This window comes from Hemiscyllium ocellatum, chromosome 4 (assembly GCF_020745735.1).
Source record: "Hemiscyllium ocellatum isolate sHemOce1 chromosome 4, sHemOce1.pat.X.cur, whole genome shotgun sequence".
NCBI lineage: Eukaryota > Metazoa > Chordata > Chondrichthyes > Orectolobiformes > Hemiscylliidae > Hemiscyllium > Hemiscyllium ocellatum.
In genome coordinates, this window is record NC_083404.1 from 23,238,400 (window position 1) to 23,256,576 (window position 18,177).

General features: G+C 40.4%; 1 protein-coding gene across 1 annotated transcript in view; it reads right to left on the bottom strand.

Annotated features, from left to right (window-relative positions):
* Window positions 1–18,177, bottom strand: part of csmd3b (CUB and Sushi multiple domains 3b) — a 1,941,594-nt gene that overhangs the window by 359,174 nt on the left and 1,564,243 nt on the right. Inside the window, exon 22 of the mRNA XM_060823982.1 lies at window positions 12,556–12,725. Within this exon, the coding sequence (XP_060679965.1) occupies window positions 12,556–12,725 (170 nt within the window). The remainder of the gene's footprint in view (window positions 1–12,555; window positions 12,726–18,177) is intronic.

Sequence of the window (18,177 nt, forward strand, 5' to 3'; positions counted from 1 at the left end):
TTCAATTGATCCAGAATCCATGCAATTAAATGTCTTGATTGTTTTAAATGCCTTGCTTATATCAGCTCAACCAACTTCTAAACTCAGGAGAATACAAACCAAATATATATTAGCTGTTCAGCATTTAACCCTCTTAGCCTCAATATAGCTTGAGACTCTCTGCCACACACTCAAGTTTTATTGCTAACTTTATTTCTTTTTCATTTTTTTAAACTCTCTCCAGTTAGAAAGCATGGATGCGTACATCATCAAATAGTTACATGTTTAAATATTTGACCATTAAATTAGTAACTACCTGAAAACAATCTTGTGCAAACTATATTACAGCTTTTAACTTCAACCTTATTCAATTTGGTTCTGTTGTACATTGTGACTTACAATTTGAACAAAGCACAGCCTATTGTCAGACAACAGGCATTGTAATTGATCAAAGATATAGAATGATCCTTTATTTTCATAGTAAAACCAGTTCTTGTTTCCCCCACCACCACCTCTCCCCCCACCCCCAACACAGTGCGCTGCTAATCTCTCCTAATTTGCATATCATGAAAGACTTATAGCAATGATATCTTGTGGCTACTGGTCCTAACATTTCTGCTAATTATGCTTTGTCAACTTGATGAACATGACAAAAAAGAGTGCAGAATTAATAACAGGACTAATAAGTGCTCAGCAGATACTAAATTTGTCTTCTTGAATTTGTATGTGAACCCCACCCAATACAATAATGTTCCCATATGCTAACATTATTGGACAGACAATTAAGTGCATTTTGAAGTGTGAGATGAGATTTAAGTACACCAATTCCAACCTTGCTTCACAAATCACTTTTTAACAACTTAAGTTTCCGGATTAGTTATTCCAAAATTGAAGTCCAATTATTTGAACACTGTTTTACCTTCTTGTTGAAAAGAGATTGTCTGAAATGAGCATGGGCAGCTGCAGAGATCACTTTCCGTGAAAGAGTTTTACCTTATCAGAGTTGAACAGAGGCCAGAAATATGTGTGCCAAGAATTGATTAAGTAAGAAGCATTCAGTGAATGATCTCCAGAGCAATGACACTGAAAGGAAGCTCCCAAGGTGTGATGATTGATCACAATGATCCTTTGGCTTGTCATGGATCTTATCACATACAACTCCATAAATGCATCAACAACAGCTTAGAATTTAGTCTCCATGTGTGCGCATATGCAAATGCTGTCTCCGTACCCCTGCAGTTTGATGACAGTGCCTGGAGTAGTCTTGCTTCCACACTGAGCTCAACCTGGATTGATAGTTTTCCCACTCATCTTGTATAGGAGTTCCATTCCAGTGCGGAGCTTCATGATTATGGGGTGAATGTTGTAGCAAGGAGGACAGTGATGAGCATTGGTATTATATATTAAAAAACACCCTGCTTGACCGCAATTTGCATTTATATAGGAACTGTGATAAATACTTTGACGAGGATAATGGCTTGTATGTCCTCATGCAGCAGGCAGAGAATGGTGATGATGTTTTGCTGGCAGCCAATTTAGAGAATAACTCCCCATTATCCCTCGCTGTAGACAAAGCTGAAGGATGTTGTGAGGTCAAGGAAGGCCAAGCATGGGGGGCTGCTGCTCTCCTCTGAATTTTTCTGGGATTTTTCTAATTGGAACATAGAACATAGGAAAGTATAACACAGGAACCGACCCTTCCACGCACTGCATCTGTGCCAATCAGGGTCCCATTCTAAACTAATCCAATCTGCCTACACATGGTCTATTTCTCTCTATTCCCCACCTGTTTTCATATCTGTCTAAATGCCTCTTAAACCACTGTTGAATTTGCTTCTGTGGCCTCTCCTGGCAGTGCATTCCAACTATCTACAATCCTCTGTATAAAAAAAACTTCCCTCGCACATCTCATTAAACTTTCCCCTCTCACCTTAAACCAAACACCCTTAATATTTGACAATTTCATCTTGGGAAAAAGACTCTGACGAACGACCCTATTCATGCCTTTTAATATTTCTTATATTTTTATCAGGTCACCACTCAGCCTCCAACACTCTAGCAAAAACAATCTGAGTTTGTACTTTGGGGTGGCACTCGGTGGTTAGCACTGCTGCCTCATTGCTCCAAGGTCCCAAGTTTGATTCCAGCCTCGGGTGACTGTCTGTGTGCAGTTTGCACATTCTTCTCGTGTCTGCGTGGGTTTCCTTCCACAATTCAAAGATGTGCAGGCCAGGCGAATTGGTCATGTTAAATTGCCCATAGTGTTAGGTGCATTAGTCAGAGGGAAACAGTCTAGGTGGGTTACTCTTTGGTGGGTCAGTGTGGACCTGTTGGGCTGAAGGGCCTGTTTCCACACTATAGGGAATCTAATCTAACCTCTCCATATGGCTAAAACACTCCACTCCAGATAGCATCCGAATAAACTTCTGTATCCTCTCCAAAGCCTCCCCATCCTTCCTACAGTGCAGTAACCAAAATTGCACACAGTACTCCAAATGTTGCCAACTAAAGTCTTGTCAAGTGGAAATGTGACTTGCCAACTTTTATACACCCAGTGCACCCAGATCATTTCCCTCTGACTAATGCACCTAACACCATGGGCAATTTAGCATGGCCAATTCACCCGCACATCTTTGGACTGTGGGAGGAAACCCACGCAGACACGGGGAGAATGTGAAAACTGCACATAGACAGTCACCCGAGGCTGGAATCGAACCTGGGATCCTGGTGCTGTGAGGCAGCAGTGCTAACCACTGATTAAGGCAAGAATGCTCTATGACTTCTTTACCACCTTCCCAAGTTGAATTCCCACTTTCAGGGAACTATGGACTTGCAAACCAAGATCCCTCCATAAAGCAATGTTCCTAAGGATCTATCTATTTAGAGTATTCATTGTTCTTGTGTTTGACCTCCCAAAATGTATCACCTCATGATTATTATTTGGATTAAACTCCATTTGCCATTTTTTTCTGCTCAACTATATCCTGATATAGCCTCAACTATAGTCTTTGATATTACCCTCACAACCATAACTCCACCATTTTTTGGGTCATCTTATTAATCAGACCACTGACACACTCATCTATACTGTGAAGGTGTTGTGCACAGTGCCTCTTAACTGATGGAATCAAAGTTGTGACTCCCAAAAGAAGGCTTTGGAGATGATTGATGAGGATTCTTGCATTGACTGTCTGTGGTAGACAGCAAGAACTCCCCTCTGAGGTTACCATGAATGGTCTTATCTCCTCTCTTGAAGATGGTCACAATTACAACATCTCAGGGATTCCTGGGCATGCTATCCTCCTTCCAGGTGAGTTCACATCGAAAGGTGAGAGCGCTGTTCCATCAAATCTCAGTATAAGGACATAGAACATAGAACAGTACAGCACAGTATAGGTCCTTTGGCCCACGATGTTGTGCTGAGCATTTATCTTAATCTAAGATCGACCAAACCTACAAACCCCTCAATTTACTGTCAACCATGTGCTTAACCAGCAGTCACTTAAATGTCACTAATGTCTGACTCTACTATCACTGCTGGCAGTGCATTCCATGCACCCACCAGTCTCTGCATAAAGAACCTACCTCTGACAGCTCTGTTATATCTTCCTCCAAACACCTTAAATTTATGACCCCCCGTAATAGCTATTTCTGCCCTGGGGGAAAGTCTCCGGCTATCCACTCTATCTATGCCTCTCATTACGTTGTACACTTCTATCAGGTCACCACTCTTCCTTCTTCTCTCCAGTGTGAAAAGTCCTAGTTCACTCAACCTCTCTTCATAAGACAAACCTTCCAATCCTGTCCTGTTTCTGTCACCTTCCTGTCTCTAAACCTCTTCTAATTCCAAAGCCTCTCTATAATGTTTTGCTATTGCTAACTATTGCATATAGGTTCCTGCTAACACAACCCTTTAGGCTGCATAAGGTTCATTCATTGAAATCTACTCTTTCATTGAAATCTGTTCTGAAGAAGTATCATATTGGACTTGAACTGTTACCTGCTTCTCTCTCCAGATGCTGCTAGGCGTGTTGAGTTTCTTCAACAATTTGTGCTTCAGGTTTCCAACATCTGAGGTATTTTGCTTTTCATCTGCCCTTTACTTTTTCTCTATTTAACCCTTATAGCCTAATGCACTTTAGCTCCACATGTCCTTGACACCTCATCTTGTGCATTAATCTGATGTATAACATGGAGTGAGATGGGGTGAGGTTGCATGAGTTGGAGTGGCATAGAGTGAATTGGAGTGAAGTGGAATGTGTTAAAGTAAGGTAGAGTGAGGTGGAATGATTTGCAATTGGGTAGAAAGTCGTAGAGTGAGTTGGAGTTATGTGGAGTCAGTTGGAATAGAGTGAGGTGGAGAAGGGGCCAGGAAATAGGACTAACTCAAAAGAAGGTTTGACTCCAAAGATCATCTTTAGTGGCTGATCATCCATGTTCCATGCAAGCCTTTAGTGAAAAGCTATCAGATTTGCACAGTCCTAGTTCTGAGGAAAGGTCAATGAGCTGATGGTACACAAGATGCTGAATGCTGTAGCTCCTTTTATGTCTTAAGCGTGAACCCTGGCAGTAAGGGGCAGTATCACGGAGATGCCAGCAGAACTGCATTTGTCGCAGTACTGAAGTGATAGACAGGGATTGCACATGAGGCATCTCAAAAGGTGACATGGCATTCAATCATTTTTGAGACAGTCTTGTTGCAGTGGCAACCTTGCTAACTCTCACTCATCAGACACTGAAGCATTGAGTAGACAGTGGTACGTAATTTGATGAAGCGCAGGTGATCATCTATTAATTAGCTTCACTGGAATAAGGTTCTGTTTATCTGCTTATGGGTGCTGACCTTTGCATCGAGCTCCATCCAGGCTACTTCCATCAGTTGGCATCTTATTGTTTTTCAGCAGGAAGAGAACAGCCTTGCTCTCCTGACAGGATTCATCCCTCTGGGATGACAGCTTTGAACCTTAATACCTGGTGACTGACATTTCTAAGCAGGAATCGAGTGATATTCATGGATTCTAGAGAATGAATACCTTTTAAACGGTATCTGGGAGGTTCCACAATGTCTTGTCCATAAAAGCTGACATTTTACATATGTGTAAATATGTAATGAGCTGAGAATGACATGATTGCATGGGAAAATCCGTTGTGACTGTGAGGAAGACCCTCCTGCATTTACATCTATGCCCACACGTACTCTGAAGCAACAAAATTCCGCCCACTGTGTCACTATATAGATTTTTTTCTGGTTGAGATATCCCCAAATAGCAAGTTTTGTGGTGAAATTAACTAAAACTGTTGACGAGTTTTTACAAGCAAACCTAATTGTCCCAAACCTTCCCATCACTTCTGCAAAATCTGCTAGAACCTGCTACAACAAATCAAGCAGAAACATAACACTAATGGTAAAATACAACAAATCTTCAAGAATATACTGTTTTTATTTGCGGCATTATCTGTCCATTTGTCTTATATGTAGCTCTCAAAACGTTCTTGATGTTGCAGAGAATTAGAATTGGGTTAAGTGCAAATGTTGCGACAGTATTTATAAGAGGGAAATGTCAATTTTTTGTGTAATTGAGATTTCTTTTCTTAATTTGAATTTAAAGTAATTTGAAATGCGTATTTAGAAAATAGCTTTTGACCATCTTTCAACACAGTTGTTTGATTCGCTTTTGCTTAAGAAATTTCTAATCAATATATCCATCATGATACTATTTTATTTTCAAGTACTATATTAAATATTCCATACTCATTCTGTCAGAAGAAGGCATTTTTTTTATTGGAAGGAATATTCCATCAAATGCAAATAATTTTAATTTCCATTTGTCAAGAAATGGCAATAACTATATCTTTAATCAAATAGATTTACAAACACGAACAATTTAAGAAAACAGGGAACTGAAGGAGAAGGATGTTCATCACAAAAACCAGATGGGTTTGGTAATGGGGAAACCATAGTCACTAATATGGAATACCAACATCAATCTACCTACTTCCATCTTGAAATGAGGTGGAAAGATGGGCAGGTGATCGAGAAGGAAGCTTGACACCATAAATGCAATATTAAGACTGTAAGCTTCATTGCCATTTTATTTTTCCCCTGAATTTCACCCAGCAATTCCTGAATCTCTGGAATCCTGGCAAAAAATACAAAGAAGAACTTGGATCCTGGACAAAGTGCTTTTACACCTAACTGTTGGATCCATTATGTCTGCATGGGGTATTCCTCAATTGGGCACCCAGCTTTCTAAAACCTCAGCTTCTTTTTCCATGCCACTAATCACACAGTATAAAAGCAGGAGGCCAGTTTGCTCCTCAGGCATGCTGCATAATTCATTGTGATCATCAGCTCAATAGCTTATTCCTGCTGTTCCCCCATATCCTTTGATCCCCATAGAAATATAGAATAAAAAGGAGAAAATATACCATCCTTCTGGCGAATTGAACTATTCACTGAAAGATCTCCAGACTTTGGATTCCCACCCCCCCATCAGGTCTATGACTATCTTTGTTGACTTATTCCTAGTTAGCACTGAAAATGTGTTGCTGGTTAAAGCACAGCAGGTTAGGCAGCATCCAAGGAACAGGAAATTCGACATTTCGGGCCGGAGCCCTTCATCAGGAATGAGGAGAGTGTGCCAGGCAGGCTAAGATAAAAGGTAGGGAGGAGGGACTTGGGGGAGGGGCGATGGAGATGTGATATGTGGAAGGAGGTCAAGGTGAGGGTGATAGGCCGGGGTGGGGTGGGGGCGGAGAGGTCAGGAAGAAGATTGCAGGTTAGGAGGGCGGTGCTGAGTTCGAGGGAATTGACTGAGACAAGGTGGGGGGAGGGGAAATGAGGAAACTGGAGAAATCTGAGTTCATCCCTTGTGGTTGGAGGGTTCCCAGGCGGAAGATGAGGCGCTCTTCCTCCAACCTCGTGTTGCTATGTTCTGGCGATGGAGGAGTCCAAGGACCTGCATGTCCTTGGTGGAGTGGGAGGGAGAGTTAAAGTGTTGAGCCACGGGGTGGTTGGGTTGGTTGGTCCGGGCGTACCTGAGGTGTTCCCTGAAGCGTTCCGCAAGTAGGCGGCCCTTCTCCCCAATATAGAGGAGGCCACAACGGGTGCAGCGGATGCAATAGATGATGTGTGTGGAGGTGCAGGTGAATTTGTGGCGGATATGGAAGGATCCCTTGGGGCCTTGGGGAGAAGTAAGGGACGAGGTGTGGGCGCAAGTTTTGCATTTCCTGCGGTTGCAGGGGAAGGTGCCGGGAGTGGAGGTTGGGTTGATGGGGGGTGTGGACCTGATGAGGGAGTCGCAAAGGGAGTGGTCTTTGCAGAATGCTGATAGGGGAGGGGAAGGAAATATATCCCTGGTGGTGGGGTCCGTTTGGAGGTGGCGGAAATGACAGCGGATGATACGCTGTATACAGAGGTTTGTGGGGTGGTAGGTGAGAACCAGTGGGGTTCTGTCTTGGTGGTGGTTGGAGGGGCGGGACTCAAGGGCGGAGGAGCGGGAAGCGGAGGAGATGTGGTGGAGGGCATCGTTGATCACGTCTGGGGGGAATCTGCGGTCCTTGAAGAAGGAGGCCATTTGGGCTGTACGGTATTGGAACTGGTCCTCCTGGGACCAGATGCGGTGGAGACAAAGGAATTGGGAATATGGGAATTTCTATAGTGTGGAAACAGGCCATTCAGCCCAACAAGTCCACACTAACTTTCCATAGAGCAACCCACCCAGACTTAGGTTCCTACCCCATCCCTGTTACCCTGCATTTTCCATGGCTAATCCACTTAGCCGACACATCCCTAGACACTATGGGCAATTTAGCATGGCCAATCCACCTAGCCTGTTGAAGGAAACCCAAGCAGCCACTGGGAGAACACGCAAACTCCACACAGGCAGTCGCCTAAAGCTGGAATTGAACCCGGGTCCCTGACACTGTAGGGCAGCAGTGCTAAGCATTGAGACACCATGCCACCCCTTCTTGGGGGGGGAATGTTGGCTCAGTGGTTAGCACTGCTGCCTCACAGTGCCAGGGACCCGGGTTCAATTCCTGCCTCAGGCAACTGTCTGTGTGGAGTTTGCATATTCTCCCCACGTCTGCGTGGGTTTCCTCTGGGTGCTTTGGTTTCTTCCCACAGTCCAAAGATGTGCAGGTTAGGTGAATTGGCCATGCTAAAATGCCTGTAATATTAGGTGGATTAGTCTGGGGTAAATATAGGGAGGTGGGTTTCTCTTCGGAAGGTTGGTGTGGACTTGTTGGGTGGAAGGGCCTGTTTCCACACTGTGGGTAATCTAATCTTGATAAGGGGAGGGGGAAGGGTCCAGTTGTAGGTCTGTCAAGAGCCCGAGTCACATAAATTACATCAAGTTTTCTAGAAAAGGAATTGCGTTGAATGGGGGTTGGATTGGTGTGTCTAGTGACTCTTTCCCTTCACAACATTCAGTCAATGTCAAAAATAGAAAAAGGATATATTGCTGCTTTTCAATGTATTCACTAATGTTAATATGTTGCAAACAGATTCACAATTTATGGAGTGATATCAAATTTATTGGCATATCAAGCACAATGCATACTGTCAAAATGCATTAATGAATGAAATGTGTTATTTCATGTCTTTTTTTCTGACTCACAGCACCTTCCTGACATGCAAAACATCTTCCACTGGACAGCAATTAGACTGATTGACACCTTATGCTGTGTGGCAATGATACAGTCAGGCTTCAAAAGGATAGACCAGCTGAAATAATTGAATAGAAATACATTGGAGGAGAAGTAAACTTATGGTGCTAAACTACTCAGCTAACAGTGCTCTTGATCCATCCAGTAAACAACTTTTTTGGTGCATAATACAATTCTAAGATGTCAAGGGACAGACTGTACACCATTGACTCTAACCCCTCAGTTCAAGTCCCACCTGCTTCACATGTCTGAACAGGTTGATAAGAAAATATCCACGTTATCTATCCCGTCCTTAAAAGTCATTAAAGTGACTGCTGCTGGCAGCTCTAAACCAATTTAAGGTTATCCTGGACCCTTTAAAATAAAAGTTCCATCAATAGCCAGTTTGCCTGTGTCCTCCCATGTGCTTTCTTCCTCTCTTAACATTGGATCCAAACTGGATACTCACGGTGACACCACCAGCAGGCAGGCTGTGAGCATTGGTCTTACACTCACAGCGTGCCACCGTTGTGAAGTTAAAGTTCTGCCAACAAAATGGCTCATCATTCAGTTCAGGCTGTCAAACAATATTATGACTGCATCCTGCGCTCAATTCCCAATCAAGCTCAACTAAGTCCCATTTTATGTAACTGTTGTCAGTGCCTCTGCCATGATAAAACAGTATCTGATGAATCATAACATGAGAGTTGCTATGATTTGGAGATGCCAATGTTGGACTGGGGTGTACAAAGTTAAAAATCACACAACACCAGATTATAGTCCAACAGGTTTAATTGGAAGCACACTAGTTTTCGGAGCGCTGTTCCTTCATCAGGTGATTGTGGAGGACACAATGGTAAGGCACAGAATTTATAGCAAAAATTTACAGTGTGATGTAACTGAAATTATACATTGAAAAATACCTTAATTGTCTGTTGAGTCTTTCAGCTGTTCGAATACCATGACAGTTTCACTTCTTTCATGTGTAAATCACAAAACCTTTTTTTAAAAATTGCATTCTCATGTTAGCTGTAACAATTAATGTTAGCTAGGCAATATGTAGAAGGTTCTGGATTAGTGGTACAGCAGTTCAGGCAGCATCCAAGGAGCAGCAAAATCAACGTTTCGGGCAAAAGCCCTTCATCAGGAATAAAGGCAGTGAGCCTGAAACGTGGAGAGATAAGCTAGAGGAGGGTGGGGGTTGAAGGTGTTAGCCCCATGTGTTCTCTGTCTATGCCATGATGTATAGATTGATTCTAATCTAAAAAGTGAGATAACAGAGTTTTACATGAATTCGTGCAGTTTTTGAGCAAAGTACAATGTAACTCTGCAAGCACAAATTCACCCTACAAAATATATGTGTGCATGTGGGTCTTTGTATCTGTCTGTGTGTGTGTCTATCTGGGTTGGGGGTTGTGAGTGTGAGAGAGAGTGTATATGTGTGTGCAGTGAGTGTAAAGTGTCTTAAGTCTGTGACGGGGTGCATGTGTGAGTGTGGAAGTGTGTGTGCGTGTCTGGGGTGGGGGGTTGTGAGTGTCTGAGAGAGAGTGCATATATGAGTGTAGAGTGGTCTAAGTCTCTGAGAGGATGCATGTGTGACTGTGGTTGTGTGTGTGTCTGTAAGGGTATATGTGAGTATCTGTGTGCTTGTCTGTGTCCATGTGTATATAGGAGAGTGTGTGTGTGTGTGTGTGTGTGTGTGTGTGTGTGTGTGTGTGTGTGTGTGTGTGTGTGTGTGTGTGTGTGTGTGTGTGTGTGTGTATAGTGTAATGATGGTCACCTGCAGTGTGACATGAACCCAAGGTCCCGGTTAAGGCCCTCCCTATGGGTATGGAACTCTCTCACCAACTTAAGACACTCTACACTCACTACGCACACATATACACTCTCTCTCACACTCACAATCCCCAACCCAGACAGGCACACACAGACAACACAAAGACCCACATGCACACATATATTTTGTGGGGTGAATTTGCACTTGCAGAGTTACATTGTATTTTGCTCAAAAACTGCATGAATTCATGTAAAACTCTGTAATCTCACTTTTTTTAGATTAGAATAAATCTAAACATCATGCCATAGACAGAAAACACAGGGGGCTAACACCTTCAACATATCGTCTGGCTAACACCAATTGTTACAGTTAACCTTAAAATGCAACTTTCAAAAAAGATTTTGTGATTTACACATGAAAGAAGTGAAACTATCATGGTATTCAAACAGATGAAAGACTCAACAGACAATCAAGGTATTTTTCAATGTATAATTTCAATTACATCACACTGTAAACTTTTGCTATAAATTCTGTGCCTTACCATTGTGTCCTCCACAATCACCTGATGAAGGAGAGGAGCTCCGAAAGCTAATGTGCTTCCAATTAAATCTGTTGGACTATAACCTGGTATTGTGTGATTTTTAACTGAGAGTTGCTAGCTTTAAAAGGAACCCTTCAACATAATTAGTCATACCACCTTCACCCTAGCTGAATATTCAAACCTCAGGTTTAGACTAAAATGTTTTAATTTGGTTTAATATGCTCTCACTTTGACTTTCTCTACTTTATAGCTCATTAAATTAAATTTGGTCTGACTGGTTTTGTATCAAGTTCTCACCTATATCGTCGTACGATGATGGCGATGGCATCAATTTTTCTGTCACACTATTATCCCCATTTGTGCAATTGAAATATTTTGACAACTCATACTAAAATTGTCTTGAAGCAGATTTTTCCATCAAGTGCCAAATTTTCCGTTCTTGGTGTTTTGTAATGAAGATTTCATTAAAATAGGACATTTTATATGCATTATGGGATGTTTTACTTTTGTTAAATATCTTCACATACATCATCTTTGAATGCTGTAAGTTGGTTTTTCAAAGACTCAGTAGTAAACCTGGTAACAATGAAAGATGTAGCTATTTCATATTCAGCTTTTTGTTTTATTAATGCTTGCTCACAGACTGCAATGTACCCTTTGGTTTAAAAAATGAATTAGAATAGTCGTTTTCATTTAAATTAGTGTGTGGCAATGTACTTCAAAAGTAACTAATTATTTCCACATGATGAGAAATGATGTGGAATAAACAAATGTTATTCTTGTCAAGCTCACTTTTCAAACTTCACAAAATGTCTACAGTTGACCTTTATGTTCCAAGTTTTAACGATTTATTCAATAGTTAAACCTAAAACCTAACTATGGTGTAAGATATTGCCAGAGAGATAATGAAATGCAATTACTGTAGTTTAAACTTTCAGATCAGATTTCATGAGATATCTATTTCTTCTCTCCTGCCTGAAACTTTGAAAAATAACTTCTCCCAGTGCAAAAATCTTGATTTTAGGAAACTGTGTTGCGTTTTCTTTTATAAACTGGCATGAAACATTTCCAGATATTCAAATTTCTTGGTCACTTCATACCTTAAGGGTGTCTCCTTCTGAGACAATACGCTTTAAGCGTTAACAACGGTGATTCTTTAATTTCTCAACACTTGGAGAAATGTGTTGTCATGCATTATTTTCAATCAAATAACACCATACAAAATCAGATGTCATCGCAGCACTAAGTCCAAACAACTGAGAAAAGAAAACTGAAAGGGTAAGTGTTCATCTTCAGTGGGATGAGAATGTAGGAAGGAAAATGTGCTTAAAAACGGTTATATTTAATCAAAAACATTTCACCATGAGAAGAGTAGTCTTTGTACAGCGGTGTTATTTGAGAAACAATTAAATGTTGGCCATTTTGTTGATTGTTATGGAAGGACAGGATGTGGCTATTGCCTTGAACACAAAAGCTTTTGTGCTTAGGATTGTGTCTTTATGTTAAAATTAAGGGTGTTAATGTTATTTGAGGCTTTTTTGTGAGAAAAGCACAATTCAAACTGACATGAAACATTTCCAGATATTCAAATTTCGTGGTCACTTCATACCTTAAGGGTGTCTCCTTCTGCTAAACGGAATGTTCTGGCTGAAATATTAATCCCTTTGCCTGCTTGCACCTGTATACTGTACACGCATTCATGGTTGTTTTCATAGTTCAAAGGATAGTTGGGAGACAGTAGGATTCCCTCGTTGCTTGTTATAGATGTCCCACATTCAGCTGCAGTTGGAAGAGAAGCATTTTGATATAAGAAGTGCCCTGAACTTAAGAGCAAGTTCTCTACCGCATACACAGCACAATCATTACAGGGCACAAGCCATCCCTTCCTATCAAAAATAAAAGAGGTACACATTAAAATCTGTTCAAAGTAGAAGGTAATCAGCAACTGTTGCAACAAATAAAATCAAAGCTGTAGACATTTATTATTATGAATGGCCAGGAAAAAAAATATATGTTCATGTAAACTTTCAGCAAATATGTGTACTGCAAGTAAAAATGAAATATTGATTTGATCATCGCTTAAATGAATTGTGAAGTCAGGGTATTGTGCTATGCAATTTAAGGAAAGAACATTAGTCATTTATTACTCAATATTCTAGTTAATGGTAATCTTAGGTCTAAATCTGATTGAAGAATCTAATCATTGACAGAATATTTGTGTTTCATTTACCTACCTGCATAACCATGGTTTTGGTCTCCTGTACTAAAATCTCTTTATGTGGCTCATTGTCAAATTGTGTTTGATAACTTTCCTGTGAAGTACCATGGGATGGTTTCCAAGTACAACTTGGTTGTACTGTGTCCGATGAATCAGTTTACTAGGTATCCAAACCAGAAAAAGTGCAAGGATGTTTTAACAGTAAATTCATTGTGAATCTACATTGCCAATCAAGCAATGGAATCACTAGAATAAAATATCTATTTTTTTCAGGTTACTGAAAGCTTAAAGGTTGTTTTAAGGATTGGTTCTGTTTGAGCAGGTGGCAAATTCATGACATGGAATTACCCCTTTTCCAATCTCACAGAGACAAGTGGTATATAAACTTTGGACTAGCTGCTCATTTGACTGATTTTAATGATCAGCCAAGATGAAATCTTGGCAATAGTTAGTTAAATGCACAACCGGGGACCCAATAGTGAGTGATTAGGAAATGCTTTGGCTAACTACCATCTCTTAAAGGCAACATGTCCCTCTCATGGGGGAATTGCATAATAGAAACCATGACGTTTAGAGCAATTAATTTTAAGGAGAAGAACACAAAATGGAACAACGGGGTCAGAGGGGGGAACCCACATTATTGGATGATACTCAATGGCTCGGAATAGAGATTGGTAAAAAATTGGACAATTGTGGAGTAATGATTGTGATGGGATGAAATCCTAAGATCACAAATGGTACAGATCTAGTTTTTATCCTTATATAACCTTTACATGGCCCATTCCTGACTGCTACCTTGTTACCTTCCTTCATTTCTCTGACTCTGTTATTGAGGATAGGATAACAACCTTCCAACCTTAAAAACATTAACATCCACAAGGACAAGTGCAGCTGATATATGGGAACACCACCACTTGCAAGTTCCCCATCAAGCCATTCATGATCCAGATTTATAAATATATCGTTGTTCCTTCAGTGTCACAGAGTCAAAATCTTGGAACTCTCTCCTTGACAGTCCACTGCATTAATGAAGGGGGTATTTCATTGAAAAAAGTGTTCAATTTTGTATGAGATGTTCAACTGAAACTGCCTGCACTCAGATGAAAAGATACCACTGAACAATTTATAAGAAAAGCAGCTTGGTCATTCCAGTGTCCCAATCAATATTCCTCCCTCAGCAGAAAAGAAAAGCAGACTGTCGTTGCTTTGCACAAATTGGATGCCACGTGTCCTGCATTACAACAGTGACTATACTTCAAAAGTATTTTATTCACTGTAATGCAATTTGAAGCATCCATTAATCATAAAGTAAAGTATATAAATGAAACACTGCCATTATTTCATTCATCTAAGGGCTTTATTTCATTCACAGTTTGTCTACGTAGACTGCATCTGTTCTGATGATATACCTCCTTTCTTCCTCAACTGTGATTCACCATGATTGATAAAGTCTTTGACCCTGTCAATTCTATTTCCTGATGCTGTGTCAGTGTTCATTCTTTTGTCTCCCCAAACCACCAAACAATTCCCTTTTTCTTATCTTTCACTCGACCAGCCGCTATGTTCAATCAATTATCCTTTGCCATTTCCATTACATGCAGCGTGATGTGACCAATCAATATATTTTTGCAATTCCTTTCCATATTTTGAAGACAGTTCCCTCTGTGACCCTGTAGCTGACCCCTCAATAATTCTCAACATCGCCTTGCCACAGTCTAGCAGCAGCCCAACTTCGATCCTTTGCTCTCCACTCTTCTCACCAGCCATGACCTTAAACAATCCTTCGAGGTGAAAGAGTGATTCACTTGTAATTATGTTAATTTACTTACTGCGATCCCCTCTGGACTGGAGTGAGATCCATTTTGTAGAACATCGCCATTCACTCCACAAGTCTGGCATTAAATTTTGTGTCATCTGTCATTTCCATACTCTTACCCCCCTGTTTCCATGGCTAACTGCATAGTTTGAATCCATCTCAATAAGCTCTACTTCATTTTCCATGAGGTACTTTACAGCACTCAAATGCAACACTGAAGTCAACAGTTTAGGTGGATTAACTTGGCCTCTGTTTTGGTTGGAGTGTGCCTGGTGAGTGGGGATAAAATGGCTGGCTTACTCATGCTTCTGTCTTTACCACTTATTGCTCCAGAAGACTTTTGTTTGGTTTCTTTACTTGCCTATTACCATCTTGATTTCCTTTGCACTCTCATCTAATTTATCATTTAATCTCTCCTGCCATCTGCCCTATCACTGACTTCCGTCTCTTGTTTTCCATCCCCTCTCCCTCTCTCTAAATTTCTGTAAAATCTATCACATTTCCAAGTTTTCTGCAGTTCTTTCACAAAGTCATTGACATTGCTTCACTTCTTTCTCCACAGATAGTGTGAGACTTGTTGAGCATTTCTGGAATTTTGTGTTTTGCCGATCTTTTCCAGGATCAGAAATACAATCCGAACACTCCTGACTAGTTGGTAAATGCAATGAGCCCGCAGTCAAGTTGGACTGTAGATAATTAATTAAGCATTTTTGGGATGATAGAGTGAGAAAGGGTGTTAGGTCTCAGTAAGAGAAAAACTCCACAAAATTGACACTTAGCCAAAATATACCAAGATTCAGCCCTTAATCTCTGCTCTGCTTCTTAGACAAAAGAAGGGTGATTATATGGAATGGGCACAAAACCACGCTAGTGGCTGCTTTTTACTTTCCTTTGTAAGAGTTTTGATATTGTCAGCAGATGTTACATGAAGCAGAGTTGATCCCTGCACCGACTGCTATTTCAAACTTATGTCACTAATAGGCAGTTAGGCTCAGCACTGTTGGAGGAAACATGTGACTAAACCTCCTTTCTGGACGAGGGTAATGCTCACCAGAGAGATAAACTTGCACTGTAGATAAACAGTGGCCCATCTTGAGTGAAAGCTCATCAATGCATCTTCTTACAAGATAAGGGAAACTTGCAATCATATTGTGTAAAGATTTTCTTGCGGAGTCAATATGTCTCTGTGGCAGTTTATAAAACATTCATGAGCATTCCAGTGCCATCAGGAGTTACATTTGGTGTTGATTATCTGGCTGACTTTGAGCTGAGACATTGGTTACTTTTCATTATTGACCTATTTTTTTCAGTGAGTCTGCTCAGAATGAAATCAGAAAATTGAATGTGCAGTGGTAGAGAGTAACTTCAGTGCATTTTACTGATGAATTGATTTTTTTCACCTTTGACACCTAAATATTTCTGTGTATCATCTTTTAATGCCTTAACAGTAGTGATTGTAATGAACCTCATTAGAATATGATGAACCTCATAGAATATGAGTTATCTGATTAGGGATGTTAATCTGGTCCATTTGTTTTTTTTTGGGGGGGTGGGGGGGGAAGCCCTGGATGGCAGATAAGAACAGGAGTGTCAGAAGTTCTGTTCACTCTGAGAGCTGCCTCTAATGAAGTTGGATCACTATCAAGGACTCTCCATATGTAAATAAAGAGTGACTTGGTGATGGGATACTGGCCTCTGTGTAGTTGCTTCATATATAATACATAGAATCATATATTAACTTAGGTTTCTATATCTGTAATGGTTGGCTGTATGTTCCATTTTGATCCCACATTCTACATCTTAACATATTTTGCAACATCCTGCTACAGTTGTTAAGGTGTTAATCTTTGGAGGTGAGGTATATATCAAAATCAATCTTCCAGCAGTGTTTTAAGAAAACATATGCTATGAGTTGTGAAAACCAATCCTCATTTCATCACTGTTTTAACAAGGTGGCTAAAAGAATAGCAACAGGTATTGCACTATTTGACTTTTTCTGATTACTTATTTTTCCAAAGAATATGGCATATTTCTAAAATTTGTTCAAATTTCTTTCAATGTAGTGTCCGACATTCTGAGGTGCTACAATTATACATTAAAATTACTAAACGCAATCTATGTTAGATGCACAGCTGAAAGATTTTGCACAGGGTTGCCAGACATTCAGTCTTACATCGGTTCGGACTGCAGCAAATCAGGCCCCGTTCCAGTAGTTAATTATTGAATTTAGGTCCAGAATTTTGAAGCCGACACTGCCCAGTCTAAGGGAAGGCCTGTTCAGTTGGGGAAATGTGCAAGCCAACTCTGAAATGATTCAGAAGTGAATGACAAAGTAAACTAATTAGTTTGTCTGAATCAAAGGAGTCACCTTATAAAGGTCATTGTTTAAATTTTGGTCATGATTATTTTTATATTGGTGAGTATATCCACATGAACAGTCCTTGTGTTATATTCAATTCTCTGTTGCAACTAGTTCATAATCAGAGGTTTTGTTAGCTGCTGCAATTCACCACTTATCTGGTGTCATCAGATTGCATGGGTTATTCAAAGGGTACTCACTTGTTATCAGCTGACTCTTTTAAATATTTACGGAACACTGGGCTTGCCTTCATTCCTTCCTTGTTTTACTCAGTTTCTTTTAAGCTGGAATTCAGCCAGTAAATTTCTGCATTATTTCATTTGATTCTACCTCTGAATGAATATCCAATCACGACAGGAGAAGGTCTCAATCATTTGGTACATTAAGCCTGCTGTGCTGTACAGTAAGTTAGTTGCTGATCTAATTGTGGCCTTCACTCTGCTATCTTCTGTGCCTCACATCATAGCTCATAATCCTGATGCATTTTTAGATCAAAAGTGGGTCTAACTCACCCCTGTACTAAGTACAATGATTTTTCCAAAGACTGGCAATCTCATGCAGACTGCCATAATGCCCCGTCTTTTTGCTGAAAGAAATGAGTTCTGCGTTTCTAATCGGAGATTCTGATCAGGATCATTCAAAGATGCATGATTCTATTCAAACATTCTCACATTGTAAAATGCCAAGCCTGTTACAATGGGGATTCCAGAATAGGTATTGTTGTGGATGATCAACAACATCCACGTCTCAACTGAAACTGATTATAGATCTTATTCCTCCAAATCAAGATAATTTCTCAAACTACAAATCTTACTAACATATCTATCCCACTTCTTTT